Here is a 23,711-nt window from a genome sequence, read left to right as displayed (position 1 = left end):
AAATCAATCAAGTACTTATTTACATTCATATATTCCTGGGAAATTTTGTCCAATCTGATTGGCTAAGAGAAGATCACATTGCTATGTTTAAACATGTGGTATAAACACAGTTAGAAGTGATTATACATGACCTGACATTATTGAGTCAAAACAGAGATGGAATTTCATCTTTGAAAGGGCAAGGCCATTTTTATTTTGCAAGAGGCATTTCCATGAGAAGTCTATGGGAAATAGTTGAAGTGGCATCAAGGCCAAGACCAGGGCAACAATAGCCTCGGTGTAATTCCAGGCCTGTCCAAGATGTGTAAAATTTTGTAATATCTGAAAATTGTTTGGTTTATTTCCGCAGAGTACGAGCCATCGTTAGAGTGGGACTTGAGTGGGCGTTGTTCCTACGACACTGCTGGTCTCCCAGACTGTAGCAGCCCATGTTCAGATCATTCCATCCCACCGACCATCGGTGATTATAACGGCACTTCTCTATCGCTCATCGGGCTCTCAGAATCTCGCTCTACCTCCCAGCACGAATGCACTGTGTCTCTCTCCAACAACTACATCGTCTTTGGCTCCTTCCAGGAAACCTGCCTGGTCGATCCGTCTCTCTGCGTTACTGGCTTCACCATGGCGCTGTGGGTCTGGGTGGACCACGCTGATAACCTAGGCGAGCGTTACCTCATGACGACCGGTGGTGCTGGAGTCTTCGATCGCGGGATCGCCATCAGGACGACTAAATCGACTGCGCTCAGCCCTCTAGAGTTATCCGTTCAGGTCACTGGGGAGGATATATACACGGTCTCGACAACCGCTGTCCCAGACCAGGACTGGTTTCACCTGACCGTTGTCTACAGACCGTCAAGGGAGCTTCTCTTGCATATTAACGGTATCGTATCCAATGAGACGAGTAGTAATAGCGGGAGTTATTCCGGTCTGGAATCAGACCAGGATGGCTTATTCATACTCGGCGCTGCAGTGAATGACCTGAGTAACTCTAGTCTGCGACTCAATGCTGATGTTAGTGAGTTAAAGGTGTTCTTCAGTGACTTCTCAGTTAGAGATGTTGAACTCTTTTATCTGGGTGAGTATTAAAGATGCTGTTTTTGTCAAGGGAATGAAAGAGTGGTGACGAGTTCTTAAACGGCTGTTTAAAATTGGCAGGGTTGCAACCGTGCAATAAATGGTCTTGTGTTAAAAAGCAACATTGGTTATAATTATAGTCAATCTGTGACAGTCTGTTTTTTAAAACCTTATAAAATAATGTGTTTGGTGCGCGGTGAGTTGTGTATACCTGCATGTACAAACAGATAATGCGCCGGTACTAATAGCTATATATTGCCTTCCGTGTAAGTAAATAGGCATACATGAGCTTGCGCACCCAACGTAGATCTCCAGGTAGATCTGTTATATGGAGGAAAAACAAATCGCCAAAATAGACAAGAATGTATCCTGGCATCCCTTTTGTACAACCTTTTTTCATTTTTTTTTTCAATGACAGGATTTGATCCGGGCTTTGAAGGAGATCTGTGTGGAGATTGGTTCTGTCCAAGTGAGTATCACCAAAATATATTAAAAAAACTGTAAGCATAAACAGAAGTTCCATGAACCCCCTAAACAAAATTTTTTTTAAAATAAAAAATCCATAAAACTACAAAAACTTAAAGGAGTCCCAAGGAGGAGGGAAATAAGAAGAGGTGTTAACGTCACAGTGAAACACTTCAAGAATGTGGACAATGCATAATAAGACTTCACTCTTATACTTTTTGTTATTATTTTGCAGTTCATGGTAACCTATCTAGCTGGACTGAGAGTGGAAGTTGTAGCGTTGGCTGTGGGACTGACGGAACCATCTTCCGGTATCGTAACTGCTCTAATCCTGCCCCTCAGTATGGTGGAGATGACTGCCTGGGTATTACAGAAGAATGGATCGGATGTGAAGATGGGTCTACTTGCAAAGGTAAGAAATCATTCCCAGTCGTTACTCAGAATGTGACAGTCTCTCGTCAGTGTCTTTTGTATTCAAAGATAATCTACTTTTCAATTAATTTTATCTGTTTTTGAAGCCAATAATTTTCTGAAAAGCGATATCACTGTACTAGCCAATATCCCAATGGAGATAAGACAAGTTAAATTTTAGATGTGGGAGGAAAACCATGGAGAATTATTTTAGAGAAACTTAGTATGCCATCAGGTAGGGTCTGAAAATCCATTCCAAATAGTGACCCCAAAATCCAATCCAAAGTAAAAATATTAATTTGATGGCCTTTTTTCTTGTTTCAAGATGATGAAGAGAGCGCGCTCGGTGTTGCGCAGGGTAACATCACCGACTCTTACCTCAGCCAATCCAGTTGCTTGGATAACAGCACGACCTGCGCAACGTCTGCGCGTATTGGTAACACCGACAACACCTACTGCTGGATACCGGCTAGCAATGATACCAGTGAATGGCTGATGGTGGAACTCGCAGATAGTGTCACGCTACGAGCTGTTAGTACTACTGGGAGACCATCTGACGCCAGATACGTGACCAAATATCTAATCTCATACAGCAGCGATGGGAATAATTGGAACTTATACGAAGAGTCAGGAGACGTTAAGGTGATTCACTTTTTATTTTTTATTTTAAAAGCCTACTCCAAGTTTATTTTTTTCCATAGGTAAGTTTTAACTGATTCTGCTCGACATGGGCATTTTACGACAAAAAACACAAAAAAACCTAGATCTGTAGTGTCATTATGTTTCATTGTGATAAATTTAGGAGAAAACAAACTTTGAACTGTTTTGTGACAGTATTGTTTAGTGGGGGGATGTGTGGCCTTAATAAGATCAAGATCAAGCAAAATCATTCCAAAAGTTACAGCAGTTTTGGGGAAAGGGTGTTTTTGCTAAGTAAGTTTTTCTGAGTTGGTAAGATCATCCGATAAGATACGGCATGTTGGAGGAAAAAAAAGTTGTCATACCAAGTAAGTTTTCTGAGTTAGTAAGTAAGTGCCATGACTTTAAGACTCAAAGACTAGAATGGTTTCTTACAGGTTTTCCGTGGTAACTACGACAACCAGAATCTGGTACGGCAGCCAGTTTCCATAGAAACGGATGTGTCTTATGTTAGATTTCACCCGCTGTCTTGGCATCAGCAGATCTGCATGAGAGTCGAGCTGTACGGGTTCTACAACCAGAGTAAGCCAAAGTCTTAACAGATATAAACCGTTTATAGTTATCATAAACAATTTAACCAGAGTCAACCACAAACTTAACAGATATAAATTGTTATTTATTATCTTAAACAATTCAACCAGAGTAATGCCAAAGTTTTAATAGTAAACACCCTTTTACAATTATTAGAAACAATTCAACCATAGCAAACCAAGGAGTTAACAGAAACAAACCGACTAGTTTTTATTTTAAAAATCTTATCACCAACTCCAGCAAGCCAAATTGTTAACATATACACGCAAAAAATATAATCATGAAAGCTTTAGTAATTAAACAAATATTGTGGTAGTCAAAACTTAAAGTTGATGTTTCGTGCCCACTTGTATCTCCGTAGTTGATGGACAATGGTCAGCGTGGAACTCATGGGGTCCTTGTGATGTGACATGTGGTGGAGGCACCCAGTATCGCAACAGGACCTGCGAGGGAACTAAGTATGGTGGTCTTACATGCCCAGACACTGACAGTGACAGCCAGATCTGCAATGACAATCCGTGCCCAAGTAAGTCACTAGATTTAACTCTCGGTTGGCAACTTCAATTAAGTGCAAATTTTCACAGACTTTTATTTTATGCATATGTTGGGATACACCAAGTGAGAAGACTGGTGTTTGACAATTACAAACCCGTCCAGTGCCTTTAATATATGATATTTCTTGCCTGTCTGTAGTTGATGGTAACTGGAGTGGATGGACAACAGTCATTGACTGCAGTGTGAGCTGTGGCTCGGATGGGATCTATTATCGGACGAGAGTATGTGATGATCCAGAAGCGCAGTATGGGGGCGCTAACTGCACTGGTGTGGACAACGATTGGGAAGCATGTACCGCACAACCACCATGCTCAGGTAAATGTCAATATTAATGTTTGTAAATCTCAAATCAAGAATGTGGATACTTTGAAATAATCAATACAAGAAGTGGGATCAAGGTTTGTTTGTTTTTCTTTTGTTGTCTTAGTCTCATGTAAAGCGCTCTGTTCTCCGTAGAGCGCTATATAAATTCTTCATATTATTATTATTATTATAGATGTATACAATAAAACTAACCTGTGAAAATCAAAAGCAGTTATATCCACACAGGAAGAATAATACAGAATAGAAATACACAATCTGCAAAACTTTGCTGTGATTCAAATTTTGTTACAAATCTTTTTCTACATAACATTACCTCAAATTGAAATGATTCTCAAAATGCACGTTCGCGCTTGAGTCAATATTTCTTTGTTCAACCCAAAGTTATGATTTATTATTATCTGTCTATTTTGACCATTCAATCTATAGGAGATGAAGCAACTGCTCTTGGCATTGGGTCCGGTACCATACCAGATAGTCAGTTATCAGAATCTAACTGTTCATCTAATGATGACCATTGTGCTATATGGGGCAGACTGGATGCGTCAAAATCAACGTGGTGCTGGATGCCGCTTGCCTCTGCAGTAGACCCATGGCTTCAGGTTGGTATTAGAATACAGTTTTAAGAAAAAATCAAATGTGATTTTGCTTTTGAAGAACCATTGACTCCTTTTATTATAAGTCAATTATCAGTGGGGTTGTTATGGCAAGGGTTCTCAGAAAAGCAAACTTAATCACTGACTAGCCAAGAACCCAATGGAGAGAAGACGGGGAAGGAAGTTTCAGTTTTAGGTGTGGGGGAAAAAAAAACCCAGAGAATTATTCCTGTTAAAACCCACGCTGTCAGGTAGTTACTGAACACCCAATCCACATAGTGCTCCCGCTGGGAATCGGCAGAGGGCGAGGAAATAATGCACTATGCCAACCTGAGGATGTTTCTGCTAAGACAATCAGAAACATGAGTTGCAGATTGTTTATTGGCTGAGTATACAAAATCAAGAGTTGAATAAAAAAAAATCATTTTTTCATGATGAATGTATTCTTACATCCACAGATTGACCTTGTAGATAGTGTCACTTTGACTGCAGTTGCTACTCAAGGTAGACCCTCTGACACCAACTATGTGACATCTTACTCATTGATGCTTAGCGATAATGGAAACAGTTGGAATGACTACACAGAGAGTGGTAGTACCAAGGTAAGCACATTATAAATTATGCTTACTAGATTAAGGTTACCAGCCAAAATACCATGTCACATTTACTATCTGTGACAGGTATTTTGGTAATTTTTGCTAAGCAGAATTTCTTTTTTATTTTCTGTTTAAGCAGCTCTATTAATTAATGCCAAGACAAATGTATGAAAATCAATGTGCAAAACTTGAGGACCTCGCATGATATCATGTTAGGATAGTGTCCTCACTGTACACAGTCAACCCTCCAACTGTTTTTACCATTCTATATTATCCACTGTTGTTTTGAATGATTGATAATTTAATTCAATATATATTGTGGTGAATATGTCTTGAGGTCAACCATCCTACTGTCTGACCATTCAATCATCAACTGTACTGTTTGGGTTTACAGAACACGCTGAGGAGACAAAGACCAAAAACTTTGTCATTTATGGGCTGATTTCAATGATTTTAATTTTAATTGAAAGAAAATTAAATAGGCAAGACAATTTGTAATAATTATTATGTTTTCAAAATGTAATTATCAAGGCAATAATAGAGTTTGTAAAATTAATATTTGAACACAAGTTTTTTTTCCATAACAGTGCAAAACAAAATACAAGACAATCTTCCCCCTAAATGTGCGGTAGAAATCCAAAGCAAATATATACTGTGATCCGTAGATCTGTTGCCCCACATCTGGGTTACACAATATAAATGTAGGTAAATATTATAGTACATAAAAACAATACTAAAAACATATAATTATACAAACCCATCTAATAAATAACTTGTGACTGAAAGGGTTCACCTTGGCCAAACACTCTTTGTTTTCTGCTAATGGACTTTACTACTTAGTCATTATAAACAATTCATTAGCTTATCATGGGTAAGGTCTCTCGCCGGCAGATAGCACATAGTGCAGTCTGGCGTAAAACATCTATCCTTCAAAACCAAGCGAATATTATTGAAATGAACAGACAGTACAAAGGTTTTAAAGGTGCAGTTTGGGTAAGGTCTCTCGCTGGCAGATAGCACATAGTGCAGTCTGGCGTAAAACATCTATCCTTCAAAACCAAGCGAATATTATTGAAATGAACAGACAGTATGAAGGTTTTAAAGGTGCAGTTTGGGTAAGGTCTCTCGCTGGCAGATAGCACATAGTGCAGTCTGGCGTAAAACATCTATCCTTCAAAACCAAGCGAATATTATTGAAATGAACAGACAGTATGAAGGTTTTAAAGGTACAGTTTGGGTAAGGTCTCTCGCTGGCAGATAGCACATAGTGCAGTCTGGCGTAAAACATCTATCCTTCAAAACCAAGCGAATATTATTGAAATGAACAGACAGTACGAAGGTTTTAAAGGTGCAGTTTGGGTAAGGACTCTCGCTCGCAGATAGCACGAACTTGGGAGTTACATGGTTTGTCATTAAGTTTATTGGAGTATACCTCCATGCAGTTTTCGTTATTGCTACCATTAGGCTCCAGTGAATGCCACCTCCCAGCATATTCCTCACTCCCCAGACACTCCCATGAACCTGAAAAGCCATGACAGGAAAACAAACATAAAATTGACCGATAGAACTCTTTATGAATTACAGTATTAACCGTGACACAATAATTTGAAAGAGTCCCATTTTTTGTGTAATTTCATCGTAGAATCATTAGTAATAGAGATGTACATTTCCAAAGTATACATGGATTTTTAATTCATTTTCAAAAGTGCAAGGGTTAATCTGTTGTCATTCAACTTTGTTTTATGAATATGGAATTAAAAACAAATATGATGAGTTTGAACCCCAATCTTTGCATTGCTAGAGCAAATGTTTTACCGAGCTAGCCCAGTGGCTAAACATTTTTAAAGCAGGATTTTCTTCTAAAGCATTTTTTCAAAATTAGGGTACTGAACATAACAACAACAAAAAAAAAAAAAAAAAAAAATAGACAAAACCAATTCTGACAATGTTTACCTTCTGTTTGAAGATCTGTACAGCCAGCCCAGTACACAGAATGCAAACTGCTGAAATACTCAATATCTTCTTGAGATTGAGGGACTACCATTGCCCCGCCCATCTGGTTGCACTTTTCTTTTGAGTCGCCCCATGTTAGTGGCTCAGTAACGATGTAGCATTTGCCCCTCCATGCGCCCCAGCCTTGAGGGCACCCGCCTCCGATGAACTCAAAACACTGCTGCCCGTCACTAATAGTAATGTATTTTGCTATCAGAACTACAGCGACAAAAAGTGTGGTGAACATTTTGCAACGACGTCTGCTGATACTGCGCACTTCAGATAGTTCAGTCTTTCATCTAAATTCAGAGTTTTAAAATATACGTGGTAATCAAGATGTTGTATTATTCTCCAAATTAAATAAGTTTGATCTGCTTCTCTAGCACTGCAACTCCAGCTACAATTTTTATCATTTCAATGTAGCTCCTAAGATCTGGATCCCAGTTTCTGACTTTTTCTGTCCTCATAGACTCTCAGCTTTGAGCCAAATTAGTTCTGTGTTCCAACTGTATTATTATAATGCAGCACTCTACTACACGGGACATGATTGTTTATAGAGGGAGGAGGGAAGGAAATGCATTGGCTGTGCTGTGCCCCATTAATTATTGAACAAATAGCTTTTATCTTACCCCCTAGTCTATTGTATTTAAATAAGTACTTGATGAAAATGAAGTATTTATAGAGAATTGATGTAGAGCTTTTCCCTTTTGTTTAAATGTTGACGTTTGTTGGTGTGTGTCGTTCTATAGACAGCATCAATACAAGGCAATTTGATTGCATTTCGAGTGGATTGTAAATTGGGAGTGTCTTGAGAATGGTGGCAGCTGACTTCATTCCTGCAATGGGAGACCAGAGCCAAATTCCATAAAAGTTGTTAAGCAGAAAATACTGCTTGATAAATTTTTTTGCTTAGGAAAAATTTAGTGGGGCATCAGCCACAACAATGTAAACTTCATGTAATTTTTTTGTGCTTACAGGCTCCAATTTCTTGGCTCTGCTTGAAGCAAAGAATCGGCGCTTACGGAAGCTGGGAATTTGGCGCTTATGTTAAGCGTATTCCATGGGTTAACAGGAAATTCTTCGCTTACAAGACACTAAACAATTACTAACAATCTGAGAAACATCTCTGAAAATGACGTTTCTCAAAATGATTTTTGGGGTTAAAAACTGATATTTTTTTCCATAACCAGATTATTTCAAAGTGAAATGATTTTCAAAATGCTTCATACTATCCCAAGCTGCTTTACTCCTTGCAAATAAGTTTTTATTAGCACTTACTTTAGGAATCATTATGAAAGGTACATCTTCCCTTAATTAACCTTCTCAGCTAAATGGTGATCTAGTGAACAATAATTGGCCTTCCTTAATAGCTTCTGGTATTGTTTAATGGCCATTAAGGCCAAATTTAATCCAATAGACCTAGTGTTTGAAAGCCCTAATTACTCATACTGATAAAGTGCTGAATGGTAAAAGAATGGTATTGAAATGATCAGCCAGTACAGGGGTTTTAAAGGTGCAGTTTGGGTAAAATATCTCACTAGCAGATAGCACGGACTGCTGTTGGCCTAATGCATCTATCCTTCAAAACCCAACGAATGGTTATTGAAATTAACAGCCAGTTCAGGGATTTTAAAGGTGCAGTTTGGGTAAAGTATCTCGCTGGCAGATAGCATGTACTTGGGCGTCACATGGCTTGTCATTGAGAGACATAGCGTATATCTCCATGCAGTTTTCTGAAGCTCCACCACTAGGCTCACCAGAATGCCACAATTCAAAGTATTTGGCACCCTCCTCACACACCCATGTATCTATTCAAAGAAATAATCAATTTTAAGAGTCGATCAATCTGTTTTGAAAACAATATGACGAGTTCAATTCTGAGAGCTCACTGAGTGTAAAGTTCATATCACTTCCAATCTTCTTCAAAGTCACCCCCTTACAAAGTCACCCCCTGACAAAGTCACCCCCTGACAAAGTCACCCCCTGACAAAGTCACCCCCTGACAAAGTCACCCCCTTACAAAGTCACCCCCTTACAAAGTCACCCCCTGACAAAGTTACCCCCTTACAAAGTCACCCCCTTACAAAGTCACCTCCTTACAAAGTCACCCCCTTACAAAGTCACCACTTACAAAGTCACCCCCTTTGTAAGTCACCCTTTTATAAGGTTACCCCCTTACTTTTTGGGGTGGAGGGAATCAATGGTTAAATGTCTTGCTTAAGGACTCAAACCCACATTCCGATGGCTTTCCACCAGAACTTGAGTCCGATGCTCTTTCCTGCTCCGCCATGACACCCCAAATGCATTCTAAGGCCCTAATGTGGATGGCCTGTAGACCATTACGCACAATTCTTGGTAAACATTAGAGGCTTAATGTGCATAATATACATATGTAGACCCCACTGCCTAACCCGGAACGCACTTCCAAAAATGCGCATCTACCATTTCCGCCTTTTGGGGAGTGAATTATTTGACTCCCTCACCTTGAAAGGGTGTTCTGGCCTGGTAGTGTTAGGTGATGACTCATGAAACAAATAAAAATAAAAAATAAACATGTACTTTTGCCTTCAAAAGCTCTCTCGTCATAAATTCTGTATAACATGTAGTAGTAGGCCCTGATTGAAACACTGGCAATTATAACCAACATATGCTCACTATGAATAATGTATAAAAGACAAATAATCAAACAGTTTTTAGGACAAGTTTTTACTTATTAATTTTGGTTTAACCCATATACACCGATGAATATAGCACTGTATACTCTGTACTTTCCAGAGTTCTGTGAACAAAATCACACGCATATTACTTGGGTGGGATTTGAACCCCTGACCTTTGCAATTCTAGCAGTGTCTTACAAACAAGTTTACTCTTTTCCTGGTTTTTGAAAACATTCCTCTGAGCCCCTTACCTTCAGTTTGAAGATCAGTGCAGCCAATCCAATACTCATACTGAAGTACGGCAAGGTAAATAATTTCTTCCATCGATTGAGGCACTACCATCGTCCCGCCAATCTTGTGGCACTCAAGCTTTGCCTCCGACCATGGTCCCTTCGTAATAACTTTGTAGCATTTGCTCCTCCATGGCTCCCACTCAGGAGGGCACCCGCCTCCGATTGAAGCAACACACTGCCCCACACCAGCAGTGTATTTAGCAATCAGAAATAACCCACCTAAAAGTGTGGGGAACATAATAGACCACATCTCCACGGTAGTTAAGTTAACAACTAGAAGTCCCCTCGATCCACTCAAGCAAATTTCCTACCTTCCGCCCAGGTACATGCAGTAGTTAAAAAGCAGGACAGTTCTTTTCAGAACTGAGAAGTCTCCCAAAATTGTGCTCTGTGGTACCACAATATAAAGTCCAATTCTCAAAAGAACATAATCTACCTAGCAAATAGATACACACATGGTGTTACTTCAAACCAAATATAGACCACGTCTTCCTAGAATGTATTCACTTGGGATACTGTTGTAAAACTAAAGTCTTTGGCAGTTTTTATGAGATACATGTTACAGTTACTGGACAGTGAGGTTATTAGTTTACCTGGAGTGCAACCAATCAATCAATATTTTTGTACGTGGTCAGGTCTCTTTTAATTGCTCCACTTTGATAGACCTGAACGAGGCACTGTGTTTGTATAATTATTTCATTTGTGATTCGACCCAATATAAAGTGAGGAAACATCAATGTTGAAATTAGGTGCCGGTAACAAATTTGTGTTAAAGGCACTGGACACTTTAGTAATTACTCAAAATAATTTGTGAGAAACAGCTCCCTCTGAAGTAACATAGTTTTCTCGCCCAAATTGTAAAGGACTTCAGGCCTGAAGCCGTCTATTATACATCTGAAACCACACAAAGTTGTGTTTTTTTTCTTTATTATTCTCTTGCAACTTAAATGACCAATTGAGCCCAAATTTTCACAGGTTTGTTATTTTATGCATATATGTTGGGATACACCAAGTGAGAATACTGGTCTTTGACAATTGCCGAAGGTGTTCAGTGTCTTTAAGCAGCTCTATGAAATTTGGCTCGCCACACATTTTAATACCTTTTTCACGGGCCACCCACTCTTAAAACAAATCCATCTTTTCAGTTATCATTCATAAGTGCTTGATAGGTTTCTAGTTATAGCCATAAGTTGTAGTGTATTGAAAAACATGGCGAGCGTGCCTCATCATTATAAACAATTTCCTGTAAAGAAAGTACAGTATTTTCTACTCCAGACTGAAAAAACAAACACACACTCACTCTAAAGAGCAGTGAAGAAAAGACCTGTTTAATTAATAACCCGTTTACAGAACGTGCAACTCATCAGTTTACAAACAACGCAGTTTCCTAAGCGGCAATCATTAACTCAAATATAATGAACCTTGGTACTGATTGGCAGTTTGCGATCCTAAGCACAATGCAAAACAAGTAGGAAGAACGGTAGGGTCATTAACTAGTACCATTGGGCCACTGAATTTTTTTTTTTTTTTAATTAGCCTCGAGAAAGACTTGAAAGGGTCGAAATGCGAGGCCTTTCATCGTTTTTTTGCATTTATACCATAGGTCCTTTTGGTTGGTTGGCAGTTCCCAACAGCTGTTTCTGGTTTATTGTTTACAGGTTTCCCTCAGACTTGCAACCTACAGACATTAAGTTCACCTGTGAGGCTTCCTTGGTTTCAGTACCAAAATAATAACAAACAAAATTGTAACAATTGCCCCTGAAGATTTAAACCAAAATAATATTGTGCTTTAAACTTACTATTCTTGTCTCTTCACAACGCAGCTATTTCAAGGGAATATTGACAACGTAGACACCGTGCGACATGAGTTGAGCAGCGTGGATTCAACAACCCTGGTTCGATTCCTACCCAAGTCATGGAATGGCTCCATCTGTATGCGTGTTGAGCTATATGGAAAATTCAATCCAAGTAAGTTTGTATTTCAGTACATCTCAAAATCCAGTCAAGATGACTTTTGATTTGTTTGTTCCTATATGACTTGAAACAAAGAGAAAAATGTAGAACAAAGAGTTTTATTCCATGTTTTGCATCTCTTTGGAACTCTTTTCCTGTGGATTTGTTTTCTTCTGAAACGCTGTAGTCTGCGTTGCTTGTCACACATTGTTGATGATTATTGAACAACTTGTTCTCTCCAAATTTTGATAAAGCTTTTATTAATATTATTTTTGCCCATAGATGATCAATTCTATTAATTATTGATAATACTTTATTCAGTCATATCAAAAAAAGAGATTTAAAAAATAAATATAAATGTTAAATACCCCTCCTCCCCCCCTTATTCTGGTAAGCAAAAGTGTTTTGCGCTTAGCTGCTTTTTGAACTTATGAAATGTTTAAAACTTTCATTGAATGTTGAAGCACCTTGAGCATCACTGAGTTACAGATATGAGCACTATATAACATGTATGAAGCCACTATTATTATTATTGTTATTATTATTGTTATTATTATTGTGTTAAAACTATCAATGTCAGATAAAGAAATGCAAATTAAATACTGGGAATACAAAATTTAATTTTATTCACATGCTGCGAGAGGTTTGATTAATATAATGACAGTTCCACTCTGAATAATCGACATCAAACCTCATTTGGAGTAATCACTCCCTTTAATTTAAAAAAAATTGTTATTATGAACTTGTAGTTGATGGTGGCTTCAGTGAGTGGTCATCATGGGATTCCTGTACAGTAACATGTGGAGGTGGTTCTCATGCACGATCTAGAACATGTGACAATCCATCATCATTCCCTTTAATTTCAATATTGTTATTATGAACTTGTAGTTGATGGTGGCTTCAGTGAGTGGTCATCATGGGATTCCTGTACAGTAACATGTGGAGGTGGTACTCATGCACGATCTAGAACATGTGACAACCCATCAGCTAAGTACAACGGTGCTGACTGCGTGGGAGATCTGTCTGAGACTGAAAGCTGCAGTGAAAATCCCTGCCCAAGTGAGTCCATCTAGAAACTCTTTTGTAGAGATACATTGCAGGCGTTCCCCCTCCTGATGATGACTAGTGCAAGCTAGTCAAAACGTTAAGACCAATTAAGAACTCACTCCGTGGTAGTGCAGTTAAAAACGAGAAGTCCCCTCGATCCACTATTTAAAGCTAAAGTAGTAGTCCCAGCCGATTTTCTACCTTGTGCCATGGTAATAGTTAAAAGGCAGGACAGTTCTTCAGGACTGAGAAGTCTCCCGTAGTAGAAGAACAAAGCTACCCAGCAAGTGAATACACACATGTTGTTACCGCAAACAAAATTTATATTGATACCTCACCTTGCAAAGTCTCAAACCCCATACGTTTTTTCCCAATTGGGAAAATGTGCTATATAAGAACTATTTATTATTATAATCATTAGATTATAAAAAAGGTGTGGTTATTGTCTCAAGTTCTCATCTTGAATTTGTCTCTTTAACCATTTCTGTGTTTTCTAGTTGACGGAGCGTACGGTGCATGGATTGACGTAACCAACTGCTCGATTGATTGTGGTCTGGACGGCACGCTGATGCAGGAACGTTACTGCGATAACCCAGAGCCTCAGTATGGTGGAGCTAACTGCACAGGGATCAGTGAACAATGGGTGGGATGTACAGTCGTAGCAACATGCTCTGGTAATTCATGCCGATGGTTTGCTTTTCTTGTAGTATTTATTCACCTTTGCTGACCTTATATGTGATCTGTAGTGTGTGCTCAATGAGCAGTCCTGTCAGGGCCCATGCTTTAAAGCTCTGCTTCTCAATGGGCTCCCCTGCAGTATCTTTTGTAAATTTAGATTCAATATCTACTTTCTATTTGTAGATTGTAGTATTATTTCTTAATGTAATGTTTATTTATCGTAGACCGATACTGTGGACAAATATATAAACTTGAAACTTGAACTAAAGTCTTTAATTGGTTTGTTTATGCGATCGTCTCATCAAGGGAACTTAGCAAAGCTCACACAAGGTGATATAAATGCCAAGCTGGCAACAGCCAATCCCTCTTATTACTTACATTGGTTTAAGTCTGTGATTATAGATTACACAAATCAAGAAAAAGTGACTACAATACTTATTCTATTCCTTGTGAAATTAACCGTGCTTCGTTGTTCTTCCCTTCTTTTTGCTTCCTGCCTCTCTCTCTCTCTTTCCCTCTTTCTTTATCTCTTTCCAATTGACTCCTTTTTTTTACACCACCTGTTCATGTTTACGTTGTGTTGTCATTTAGCCTTCAAGAAAGACTTTGCAGTGTCGAAACGTCAGGCCATTAAAACAAAATTGCAAATAAACAGGTAGATTTGTTTACTGTCTACATTTCCTTTACACCAGCAACCATTACTTTTACCCAATTTAATGACACAGCCTTCTCTTGTTGATGTCTATCCACAGTTTCTGATAACTATGCTCTTGGCATGATTGACAGCACCATCACAAACGCAATGATCACAGCGTCAGAGGCTGATGGAAGCTATGATGGGAGTCGAGCTCGATTGGATGAAAGCCAAGCAGACTATGCATGGGTACCAACTAATCCGGACACAGGTATAGATGGCTGACCCCTGTTACCAATGCTTCAGCTTCTTAGTCATGGGTCTTTCTCAAACCTCGGCTTGGGCTCCTGCTCAGGCTTAGGCTCCACGCCGCCTCCATGCTGCGTACAAAGTTGAAACACAGCTTGGGCCTTACATTTTTGGAGCAGCGCGTATTGTACGCGGTGGTTCAAACATCAGCAGACAGAGCCTGGAGCCAAAGACGAGGTTTGAGAAAGACCCATGGTTATGAAGACTTTTGAAAATTTCAAAAATTTCAAAACTTTTGTTGGGGCCCTGTAAACATTCTATCAGTATGATATAGTTAATCCTTTCCATACTTTAGGCGACCTTTGTTGGGGCCCTGTGAACATTCTATCAGTATCATATAGTTAATCCTTTCCATACTTTAGGCGACCTTTGTTGGCTACACTAACACCCTATCTTCTTAACCATTGGTGACTCTTGTCGCGCAAGCTTAATGCCCGAGCTTACTCAAAAACCTGAGCACAAAGACCATTTTGTGTAAGGGCCTTCATGTTCACCCTCCATACCCAAGTTTAGAATGGTTAGAAAGAGAAAGATCAGTTCTTTCCAATGATGGGAAAATAAAGGTTGCTATTATACAATCTCTCAAGTAGAAAGATCCAAAATGTCAAACACCTACCTAGCGCCAGCGCTGTGTTGCATTGACTCTGTAGACAAGCCTTTGTTCAAGATAAATGCCTAGTAGCGTGGAGTAAGCATAAGCAAAACCAAAAAGTACCTGCTAACTTAAGCGAATGCTTGACATAAGCAAAGAATTCTCTTCCCTGGTTCTGCAAGCGGCGATTCTTCGCTTACAAAGAAATATTTGAATAAATTTGATTGATTTTTGTCTGTTTTTCTCAGGTGATTATCTTCAGATTGAGTTACCGGACACCATTACCCTAAAGAGGGTGGCAGTGGAAGGGCGTACGCCTAGTAATAATGCTGATCAGTGGGTCACTACATACACTCTCTCTACTAGTATGAATGGGACAGACTGGGTGGATTATCAAGAAGCTGGAGTAGTCAGGGTGAGTGACACCCAGTTCAGACCAAATAGCTTAGAAGCGACTCCAGGTCCACCCTTATAAATTTTGGTTTCAGACAGGCAAACTTAACGGAACATTGACATTAGATTTGGCTCATTACAAGATCCATGTGTGAAACCAAGGCGCTCCAGAGTCAAACTTTTCATGTACTAAATTCAGAATTTGGTTCGGTGCGACTTTAGAGCACCTGTCTAAAACGGGTGATTGATCAGCGATCCAACAATACAATTCATTTAAGGCAAACTATACTTAACCTAAGTAACTAACCTAGTTATGAACATTGTACTAGAAAAGCTTATTGCATTTTTGAGATAGCGCTTAGAATCGGGAGCGAATATGTCCAGGTAGGAAGAATAATCCCTTATAGGAATACACAACCTGAAAAGCGTTTCAGATTAAAATTTGGGCCATAAAAACTTATTTTAAAAACATGTGTTCATAACTACTTTACTTCAAAGTGAAGTAATTGATTTCCCTTTACAGTGCTGAGGGACCTAATAGTGATATGCGCTATATAAAAATAGTTTGTTATTATTTTATCTATAACCTTGTGATGTTAATATAATCCTGCAGGTATTCCAGGGAAGTTTTGATGCTGGTACAGCCGTGACCTCTACCCTAGCTAACCCCATCTCTGAAGCCAACTATGTTCGTTTCCATCCAGTGACTTGGTACAATGCTATTGCACTGAGGGTTGAGCTATATGGATTGTATAACCCAAGTAAGTAGATTGTATCTTTACTTTAACTCAATTAATCTTTATTAGATCCCAAAAAGGGTAATGCTTGCATACATTGAAACAGTTGTAGGGCTATAAACAAATAGAAGAAAAACCACTACAAAGCAGTAAGTTTCTACGAAAAGAATTGAAATGAGAAAGATAAATACATACTTAGTTTGATTTGTTTCAATTTGAACGAGGAATAAGATAAAGATAAGATTTATCTCATTTGTATCGTGGGTGAGCATTCTTCACAACTCAACAGATTTGAAGTATATTCATGAAACTAAAATACAGAAACTGGCAGAATTTTTCCATTCAAGAGTTTTCTGGCACGATGCTTAAAACACTGACCTGGGAAATGCGGTCCAGTCTTAAATTCCAGCCCTGTTCAAATTAGTCTTCTTCTTTTTTTAAAATAAAGTTTCTTGTGTCTTTGGTCTTAAGGAAGTCAAATTCCAAAGACGTCCCACTTCATACTCACGCTATTCTAAAACTAACGCATATTTTTATTTGACCTTTTTCCAGTTGATGCCAATTGGAGTGAATGGACTACCTGGACTTCCTGCTCAGTAACATGCGCTGGATCAACAGAAACACGCTCACGTACTTGTGATGACCCGGCCGTTAAGTATAACGGTATCGATTGCCCGGTACTGGATGCCGCCTCTCAGAGCAGAGAATGCAACACACAACCCTGCCCAAGTGAGTTATACTTGTTTGGCTAAATAAATTTTTAAAAATCAAGTTGAGCCTCCTACCTTTTTATTTAGAGGGAGATCGCCAACATAGGGTTAAATAGCTCAGTTGGTAGAAGGCCGACACGGTAAACATTGTTTAGGCATGAGTTTGAGATTGTCGAAATGGATCTTGTTTAAAATAGCCTGAATGTAATAAAAATAGTACCAATTTATGCACACATATCCACCCCAAGGGGCTAGCAAGGTAGATTAAACATTACGAGAGTACATAAGTGACAGAGAACCCAAATAAAAAAACATAATTAAATGAACACACAAGCAAGTGCCTGCCGAGAAACACCTTCTTTTTTTTCACAGAGCATTCGCTCGAGACAATTCGGCACACTTACATTGGGTATTGAGTTTGCATCAATGAATATTTATAATCTCGGAGGAAGTCTAGGTTCCTTCGTTGCAACTGTAAATGCATTTGACTTGAATGCAAGTAAAAAAATAATTGATTTATTGATACTCCAATCTTCAGTTGATGGTGACTGGACTGCATGGTCTTCCTGGGCCTCTATCTCTTGTACAATCTCCTGCGGGACTCAAGGCATGAAGCATCGGACTCGTACCTGTACTGACCCCCCACCGCAGTACAACGGCAGCGAGTGTGCCAGCCCGGACTACACTGAAGAATTCCAAACGTGCGACGCTAGCAGCGCTTGTGGAGGTTGGTGCCAACTAGAACCTTAGTTTCTAAACTTTTTTTTTATTTTTTTTTTTTAATGCAAGTTGCAAGACACAAAGCCTGAAAGCCACTCCAAGGTGTGGGCTTCAATCTACTATTTTTTCCAGAGGTCATTGCCACGTACTCCTGGGGCTGAAACAGGGTTACCCTCTTTATAGCCCATAATAATGTGTATTTGTTGTGCAGTTTTTTACTCCAACAAAGCACTTGACCATCTCAACTCCTTGTGATTATGCGGCACTGGTTGCTTACCATTCATCCAGTTTGTTAACCATTCACATGGCTTGTTGTGTCCGAGCGGTCTAGTTCACCGGACCTAAGCTCTGAGCCCATTTTTATAGAGCTGTTTAAGCACAAACTGACTAGTTGAGACATCATTTACAAGCATGTATTTGATCAGAGTTAGTGGAACTATGTTTAACTATGGTCCTTGATCGCACTTACTCAAGGTTTTTTTTTTTACCTGAACAAATATTTTGTCTTTGCAGATAATTATGAAGCTTTAGGAATGACGGATGGACGAATCAGTGACGACCAAATCACTGCTTCGTCTGTTAGATCAGTGACTGACAACCAAGCTTGGCACGGTCGTCTCAGTATCGGAACTACTAATGGTATGTAATGTCACTAGGGATTCACGCAGTACTAATTGATGCCAGTTGGGTTCCTCAGGCATGATAATCTTCCAACTTTAGTCTGTTTTCAGATATATTTGTTCCCTTGGAAAAATTGTGATTAAATACATGTAGCATGAAATGTCTATTTCAGCCTACACAATGTGTACATGTAGGTCAGCCTTTAGACTCGACCAAATATTACTAAGTTTTATGCCTGGGGCTGATTGGACAAAGCAATAAAATTCATTGCAAGACAAATTGTCAGTATTACCATAGTGATTTGTATTGTGACCTTACACTTTACTTAGCAACTACGTTCAATCTTAGCTCTTTGTGAAATCGACCCCTACATGTAGTTCCTAAATGTTTGTGGACTCATATGCTGCTGTTCCTGTATAATTTAATGAATACTTTATTACCATACCAACAGGTGAGCTGTGCTGGGAACCAGCCAACAATACAGAACCTCACTGGTTACAGATAGATCTAACCACACCGGCCTTGATTACTATGGTGGGTGTACAAGGCATGGAGAGTGGGGACCAGTGGGTGACGTACTATAATATTTCATTTAGTACGGACGGTGTGACATGGGACACTTACCAGGATGTCAATGGAGAAACTCAGGTAAAATTATCCTCCTAGATCTTTTTGAAAAAGTAATGTTATTAGCAAGGATTTGATTTCTCTGTTTTTAACTAGAAATCCATTTGTTTAACCACCCCCTCCCCCCCCAAAAAACCATAAATAATTCAATAAATAAATATATTTTTGTAAAACAAAGATGTTGACTAAAAGGCCATCAATAGGCTAACTTGGAGAGCGCTGTTACATTAATTAAGAGGTTGTTTGTTCAAGTCCTGCTCTTGTTGATTTGTCGTTTGTTTTACCCAAGATTTAAGAATTGTAAACCTGTTGTTTTTTTTCCTGAATTATGCTGTCAGGATTTGAACCAATAGAAACACTTTAACACCTTTTGAACCAATAAGTTGTGATTCAGTAACTAGACGACAATACTTCTAGTTATTGTGTAATCAGTTGAATTTTTGTGGTATATTTTTGATATTTTGATCAGCTCTTTCATTTCCGACGCATAAATCATCCCACTTTTTCCCCAGATATTTTACGGGAATATCGACAAGACTGGTATAGTGAAGACGGAGCTGAATTCTGCAGTATCTGATGTGGTTTCTGTTCGCTTCCACCCCCATGAGTGGAATGACTATCCATGCCTCCGCACTGAAATCTACGGAATGTACGCCCCAACAGGTAAGCAAATGGCCCTACTCTATGGAGCCCATTTTTGAAAAACTGTTTTAGAAGGGAAATTGATTTGCTAAGCCAGAGTTTACAGGCAACTAGTAAGTTACCATTGTTATCAAACGGTAACTTGTGTTTAAGCAAGTCATTGTAGAAATCATTATTTAAGTTAATGAACCGTAGCCTAAGATCTCAAGGGTCTTTCTCAAGATCCTCGCTGTTCCCAAAAGCGCTGCCTTCTGTAACAGATCTACCCTCACATTTGTCCCTATTTCGTCCAGATGTTTCCCTCATAACAGAGTGCTTCATACCACCACAGAGTCTACTTTCACTTTCACCTAGCCGGATTTTGGGGCTTCATACCACCACAGAGTCTACTTTCACTTTCACCTAGCCAGATTTTGGTGCTTCATACCACCACAGAGTCTACTTTCACTTTCACCTAGCCAGATTTTGGTGCTTCATACCACCACAGAGTCTACTTTCACTTTCACCTAGCCAGATTTTGGTGCTTCATACCACCACAGAGTCTACTTTCACTTTCACCTAGCCAGATTTTGGTGCTTCATACCACCACAGAGTCTACTTTCACTTTCACCTAGCCAGATTTTGGTACTTCATTATTATAATTATTATTATCCTTTATTTTTATTAAAACTTCTTTAAGAATTTATATCGTTGCTTGTTTGTTTCTTTCAATGTGTAGATTGTGTTAGCAGCATTTCACTGGTCAGTCTTGTATCAGAGGAGACAGGAAATCCCAACTACCTTGAGATTAATCTAGGTTCATTGAAGACAGTGACCATGATTAGCACCCAAGGTACATCAGGCAAATGGCTTATTGGATATGAAATGTACTTCAGCCAGAACAACGTGGACTGGGCACTCTACGTTGAAGGTGGAAGTGCAAGGGTGAGGAAACCTGATTTGAAAATTTGAAATTTCATGTTTGTTTTAAGAAGTAACTATTTTAAGGCACTGGACATGTTTGTTAATTGTCAAAGACCAGGGCTCAATTTCATAGAGCTGATTAAGCACAAAATATTGCTTGACAAATTTCTGCTTAGCAGATATGAGCAGGAAACATCCACAGATTGTACATGTGACATGGTAGTTTGGCTGGTAACTGTATTCTGGTAAGCAAACTTGTGCTTAGCTACTTTTTGTGCACTTTGAGTATCCCAACATATGCATAAAAATAACAAGTTTGTGAAAATTGGGCTCAAATGGTCATCAAAAAAGGCATCAGGCTGAAGTCTATTTTAGATTCAAACATTTGAGTGAGAAAATACTTCTCTCTCAAAAACTACGTTACTTCAGAGAGAGCCATTTCTCACAATGTTTCTCAACAGCTATCGGATGTTTGTTGCCAAGTAAATTGTTATACTTATTTATATCTTGAGGATTGAAATGTCAGGCCATCAACTATTTTCTTCTCGTTTGATATCCACAGGTTTTCATTGGAAACACTGATGACAGTGATTATGTCACCAACCCGCTCCTCAATGCAATTGATGCAGTTTACCTAAGACTAGTACCCACTTCAGTCAACAGCGACCTGTCGAGCAATGTGAAAGTGTACGGATGTGCTTCACTAAATACAGCGGATGAAGCGCCATCAACGACTGGTACGTGGATCCAATGTTTTAATATTCTACCTTTTAATAAATTTGTAGACCTAGAGTCTCAATCTTTCAACTTCCAGCATGTCCATGTCTCTCCTAATCGTTACAGATGTCAAACTTTTTAGGTACTTAATTCGATAATTTGATTCGGCCCTGCTCTTGTGCGCACGCTCTATTTGACGGGTTTGCCAAGTTTGTGTGCGGGAGCACTCAACATTACTAGGCATTCTTTGCTTACACAGACACAGAAATTTGGTAAGAGCCATGAAATGTGGCAGAGCCACGAAATTTGGCCTTGTTCAACAGTTTGACCTAACTAGGGTACTTTTGGGGAAAAACCTCATCAGTATTACAAATTTGTGTGTGGGAGTGCTACACGGATAACTAAGCATTCTATGCTTCACGGAAACTTGGTGCTTGTAAGCGAAGAATGGTCATCGCAAGTGCCGAAGTTGGTGATAAGCAGAGCCATGAAATATGCCACTGATCAACAGCATAACTTTACTGGGGCACTTTTTGGGAAGCCTCCGACTGTATTACAATTTTCCTTTTGAACTGTTTGTTACAGTTTGTTTTGAGTCATCTGGGATTCCCAACTATATATTTGATATGGACCTCATCACAACCTCGTCCATTCTGAATTTCACTGCCAGCACCAACGACACTGCACCCAGCAACACCACCAAATACCACCCACGATACGCCCATCTACACAACCCAGATATCCACCCAGTGGAAGGAATCAATGGGTGGGTGTCGGAGCCTGGAAGTCTCCTCAGCTCGTTGGATCAATGGTTGATGATTGATTTTGAGTCCAGGATGACCATTACTGGATTGGCTCTTCAGGGTGTTCTATTACCAGAGGGGGACGTGGGAATCGCTGAGTTTAGCCTGCATTATAGTCTGGATAATGTCATATGGAATACCATGCGGAAAATGAACAGCAATGAGACACAAGTATGAAGTCATTTCAATTTTAAGAACTCTGCATTAATGAAAAGAATGTAATTCCTAAATTGAAAATTTTCAGAACTTGTTGTTAAAGGCATCAGATGATGTTTGTAATTACTCAAAATAATTGTTTGCATAAAAACTTACTTGGTAAAGAGCAATGAGTGTTTTTTCTTTGATCATTCTCTGCAACCTTGATGACAAATTGAGTAAAAATGTTCACAGGTTTTTTATTTTATGCATATGTTGGGATACACCAAAGGAGAATACTGGTCTTTGACAATTACCAAAGGTGTCTAGTGCCTTTAAAGCTCCAATAAATGTAATCCTCAAATAACATAAATCTTTCTCGCTTGTTTGTGTTCTAGATTCTGGCAGGCCCAACGGATAGTATCGATGTAACACTCATTGAACTGACTGCTGATGGGGATACTGACCTTCGACCTTTGACCCTTCGCTACTTACGCATACAGTCAGAGGTCAATACAACTGATCCAGTTGGATTGAGGCTTGAGACATATGGATGTTCTGCTGCTGGTCAGTTTCATTTTAAATTATTTTAAATCTAGGAGATAAATTATTCCTCTGAAGCATTCAGCTTTACTTTTCAGAAGCTCAACATGGTACTTCGAACAAAGAGGGGGACTGCTGACAAAAGAGCTGGATAGCTCAGTCACTATACCAAGTTTATGATACAACCTGGTAACCGGCAGCAGCGGGATCACCTTCAGGGGATGTGACTTTTAGATAATTATCTGTTCAAATTTTGTTGATGATTTATCTTTCCCTTTGATTGTGATTTTAGTTGACTCTGTTTGCAAAGATGGCTGGTCAGTATTTGAGAATTCTTGCTACAAGTTCTACCAGGCCGATAAACAGGACTGGGACGGTGCCCAGAGTACATGTGTGAATGAAGGTATGTTCAGTGTTCTTGCTAAAATGTTTTCTTTTTTTTTACCGGGGCTTTTATCTGAGGCTGTGTACAAATTGGCAGCAGCATGTTAATGTGTTATTGTTTAGGACTTTTCTGAGGTTTTCAAGTAATTTTTTTCCTGTGAAAATATCAATGCCACAATGAAACCCAGACTTGAAAAAGAGAAAAAGAATTCTTATAATTAAATCCAGGGTTTTGATGTTGTTGTGTTAGTATAATAAGTAAGCACTCACTGTGATTCACAGAACCTTGGTTGTGAGTCGCAGCTTAAATCTGCCATAGTATGCTGAAATCTCTTATAGGCACTGGACACTATTGGTAATTCAGGCCTGAAGT

General features: G+C 39.1%; 2 protein-coding genes across 2 annotated transcripts in view; one reads left to right on the top strand and one right to left on the bottom strand.

The window, feature by feature from the left end:
* LOC117304727 overlaps window positions 1-23,711 on the top strand; it is a 32,003-nt gene that overhangs the window by 132 nt on the left and 8,160 nt on the right. The window contains exons 2-27 of the mRNA XM_033789329.1: window positions 350-1,075; window positions 1,493-1,543; window positions 1,775-1,951; window positions 2,276-2,592; window positions 3,027-3,171; window positions 3,542-3,706; window positions 3,874-4,050; window positions 4,486-4,658; window positions 5,111-5,254; window positions 12,014-12,158; window positions 12,893-12,949; window positions 13,089-13,202; window positions 13,688-13,864; window positions 14,621-14,773; window positions 15,652-15,818; window positions 16,410-16,557; window positions 17,086-17,262; window positions 17,782-17,970; window positions 18,477-18,602; window positions 19,036-19,232; window positions 19,724-19,874; window positions 20,572-20,777; window positions 21,319-21,493; window positions 22,059-22,447; window positions 22,810-22,978; window positions 23,247-23,357. Coding sequence (XP_033645220.1) covers window positions 350-1,075; window positions 1,493-1,543; window positions 1,775-1,951; window positions 2,276-2,592; window positions 3,027-3,171; window positions 3,542-3,706; window positions 3,874-4,050; window positions 4,486-4,658; window positions 5,111-5,254; window positions 12,014-12,158; window positions 12,893-12,949; window positions 13,089-13,202; window positions 13,688-13,864; window positions 14,621-14,773; window positions 15,652-15,818; window positions 16,410-16,557; window positions 17,086-17,262; window positions 17,782-17,970; window positions 18,477-18,602; window positions 19,036-19,232; window positions 19,724-19,874; window positions 20,572-20,777; window positions 21,319-21,493; window positions 22,059-22,447; window positions 22,810-22,978; window positions 23,247-23,357 — 4,926 coding nt within the window. The remainder of the gene's footprint in view (window positions 1-349; window positions 1,076-1,492; window positions 1,544-1,774; window positions 1,952-2,275; window positions 2,593-3,026; window positions 3,172-3,541; window positions 3,707-3,873; window positions 4,051-4,485; window positions 4,659-5,110; window positions 5,255-12,013; window positions 12,159-12,892; window positions 12,950-13,088; window positions 13,203-13,687; window positions 13,865-14,620; window positions 14,774-15,651; window positions 15,819-16,409; window positions 16,558-17,085; window positions 17,263-17,781; window positions 17,971-18,476; window positions 18,603-19,035; window positions 19,233-19,723; window positions 19,875-20,571; window positions 20,778-21,318; window positions 21,494-22,058; window positions 22,448-22,809; window positions 22,979-23,246; window positions 23,358-23,711) is intronic.
* LOC117304441 (C-type lectin domain family 4 member M-like) lies at window positions 6,513-7,539 on the bottom strand. The gene is made up of 2 exons (XM_033788898.1): window positions 7,202-7,539; window positions 6,513-6,769 (listed from the first exon to the last, which is right to left on the bottom strand). The coding sequence occupies exons 1-2, from the start codon at window positions 7,485-7,487 to the stop codon at window positions 6,591-6,593; spliced, it is 465 nt and encodes a 154-aa protein (XP_033644789.1). The 5' UTR covers window positions 7,488-7,539; the 3' UTR covers window positions 6,513-6,590.

This window comes from Asterias rubens, chromosome 21 (assembly GCF_902459465.1).
Source record: "Asterias rubens chromosome 21, eAstRub1.3, whole genome shotgun sequence".
NCBI classification, from domain to species: Eukaryota; Metazoa; Echinodermata; class Asteroidea; order Forcipulatida; family Asteriidae; genus Asterias; species Asterias rubens.
This window is presented reverse-complemented; position numbering and strand designations above follow the sequence as displayed.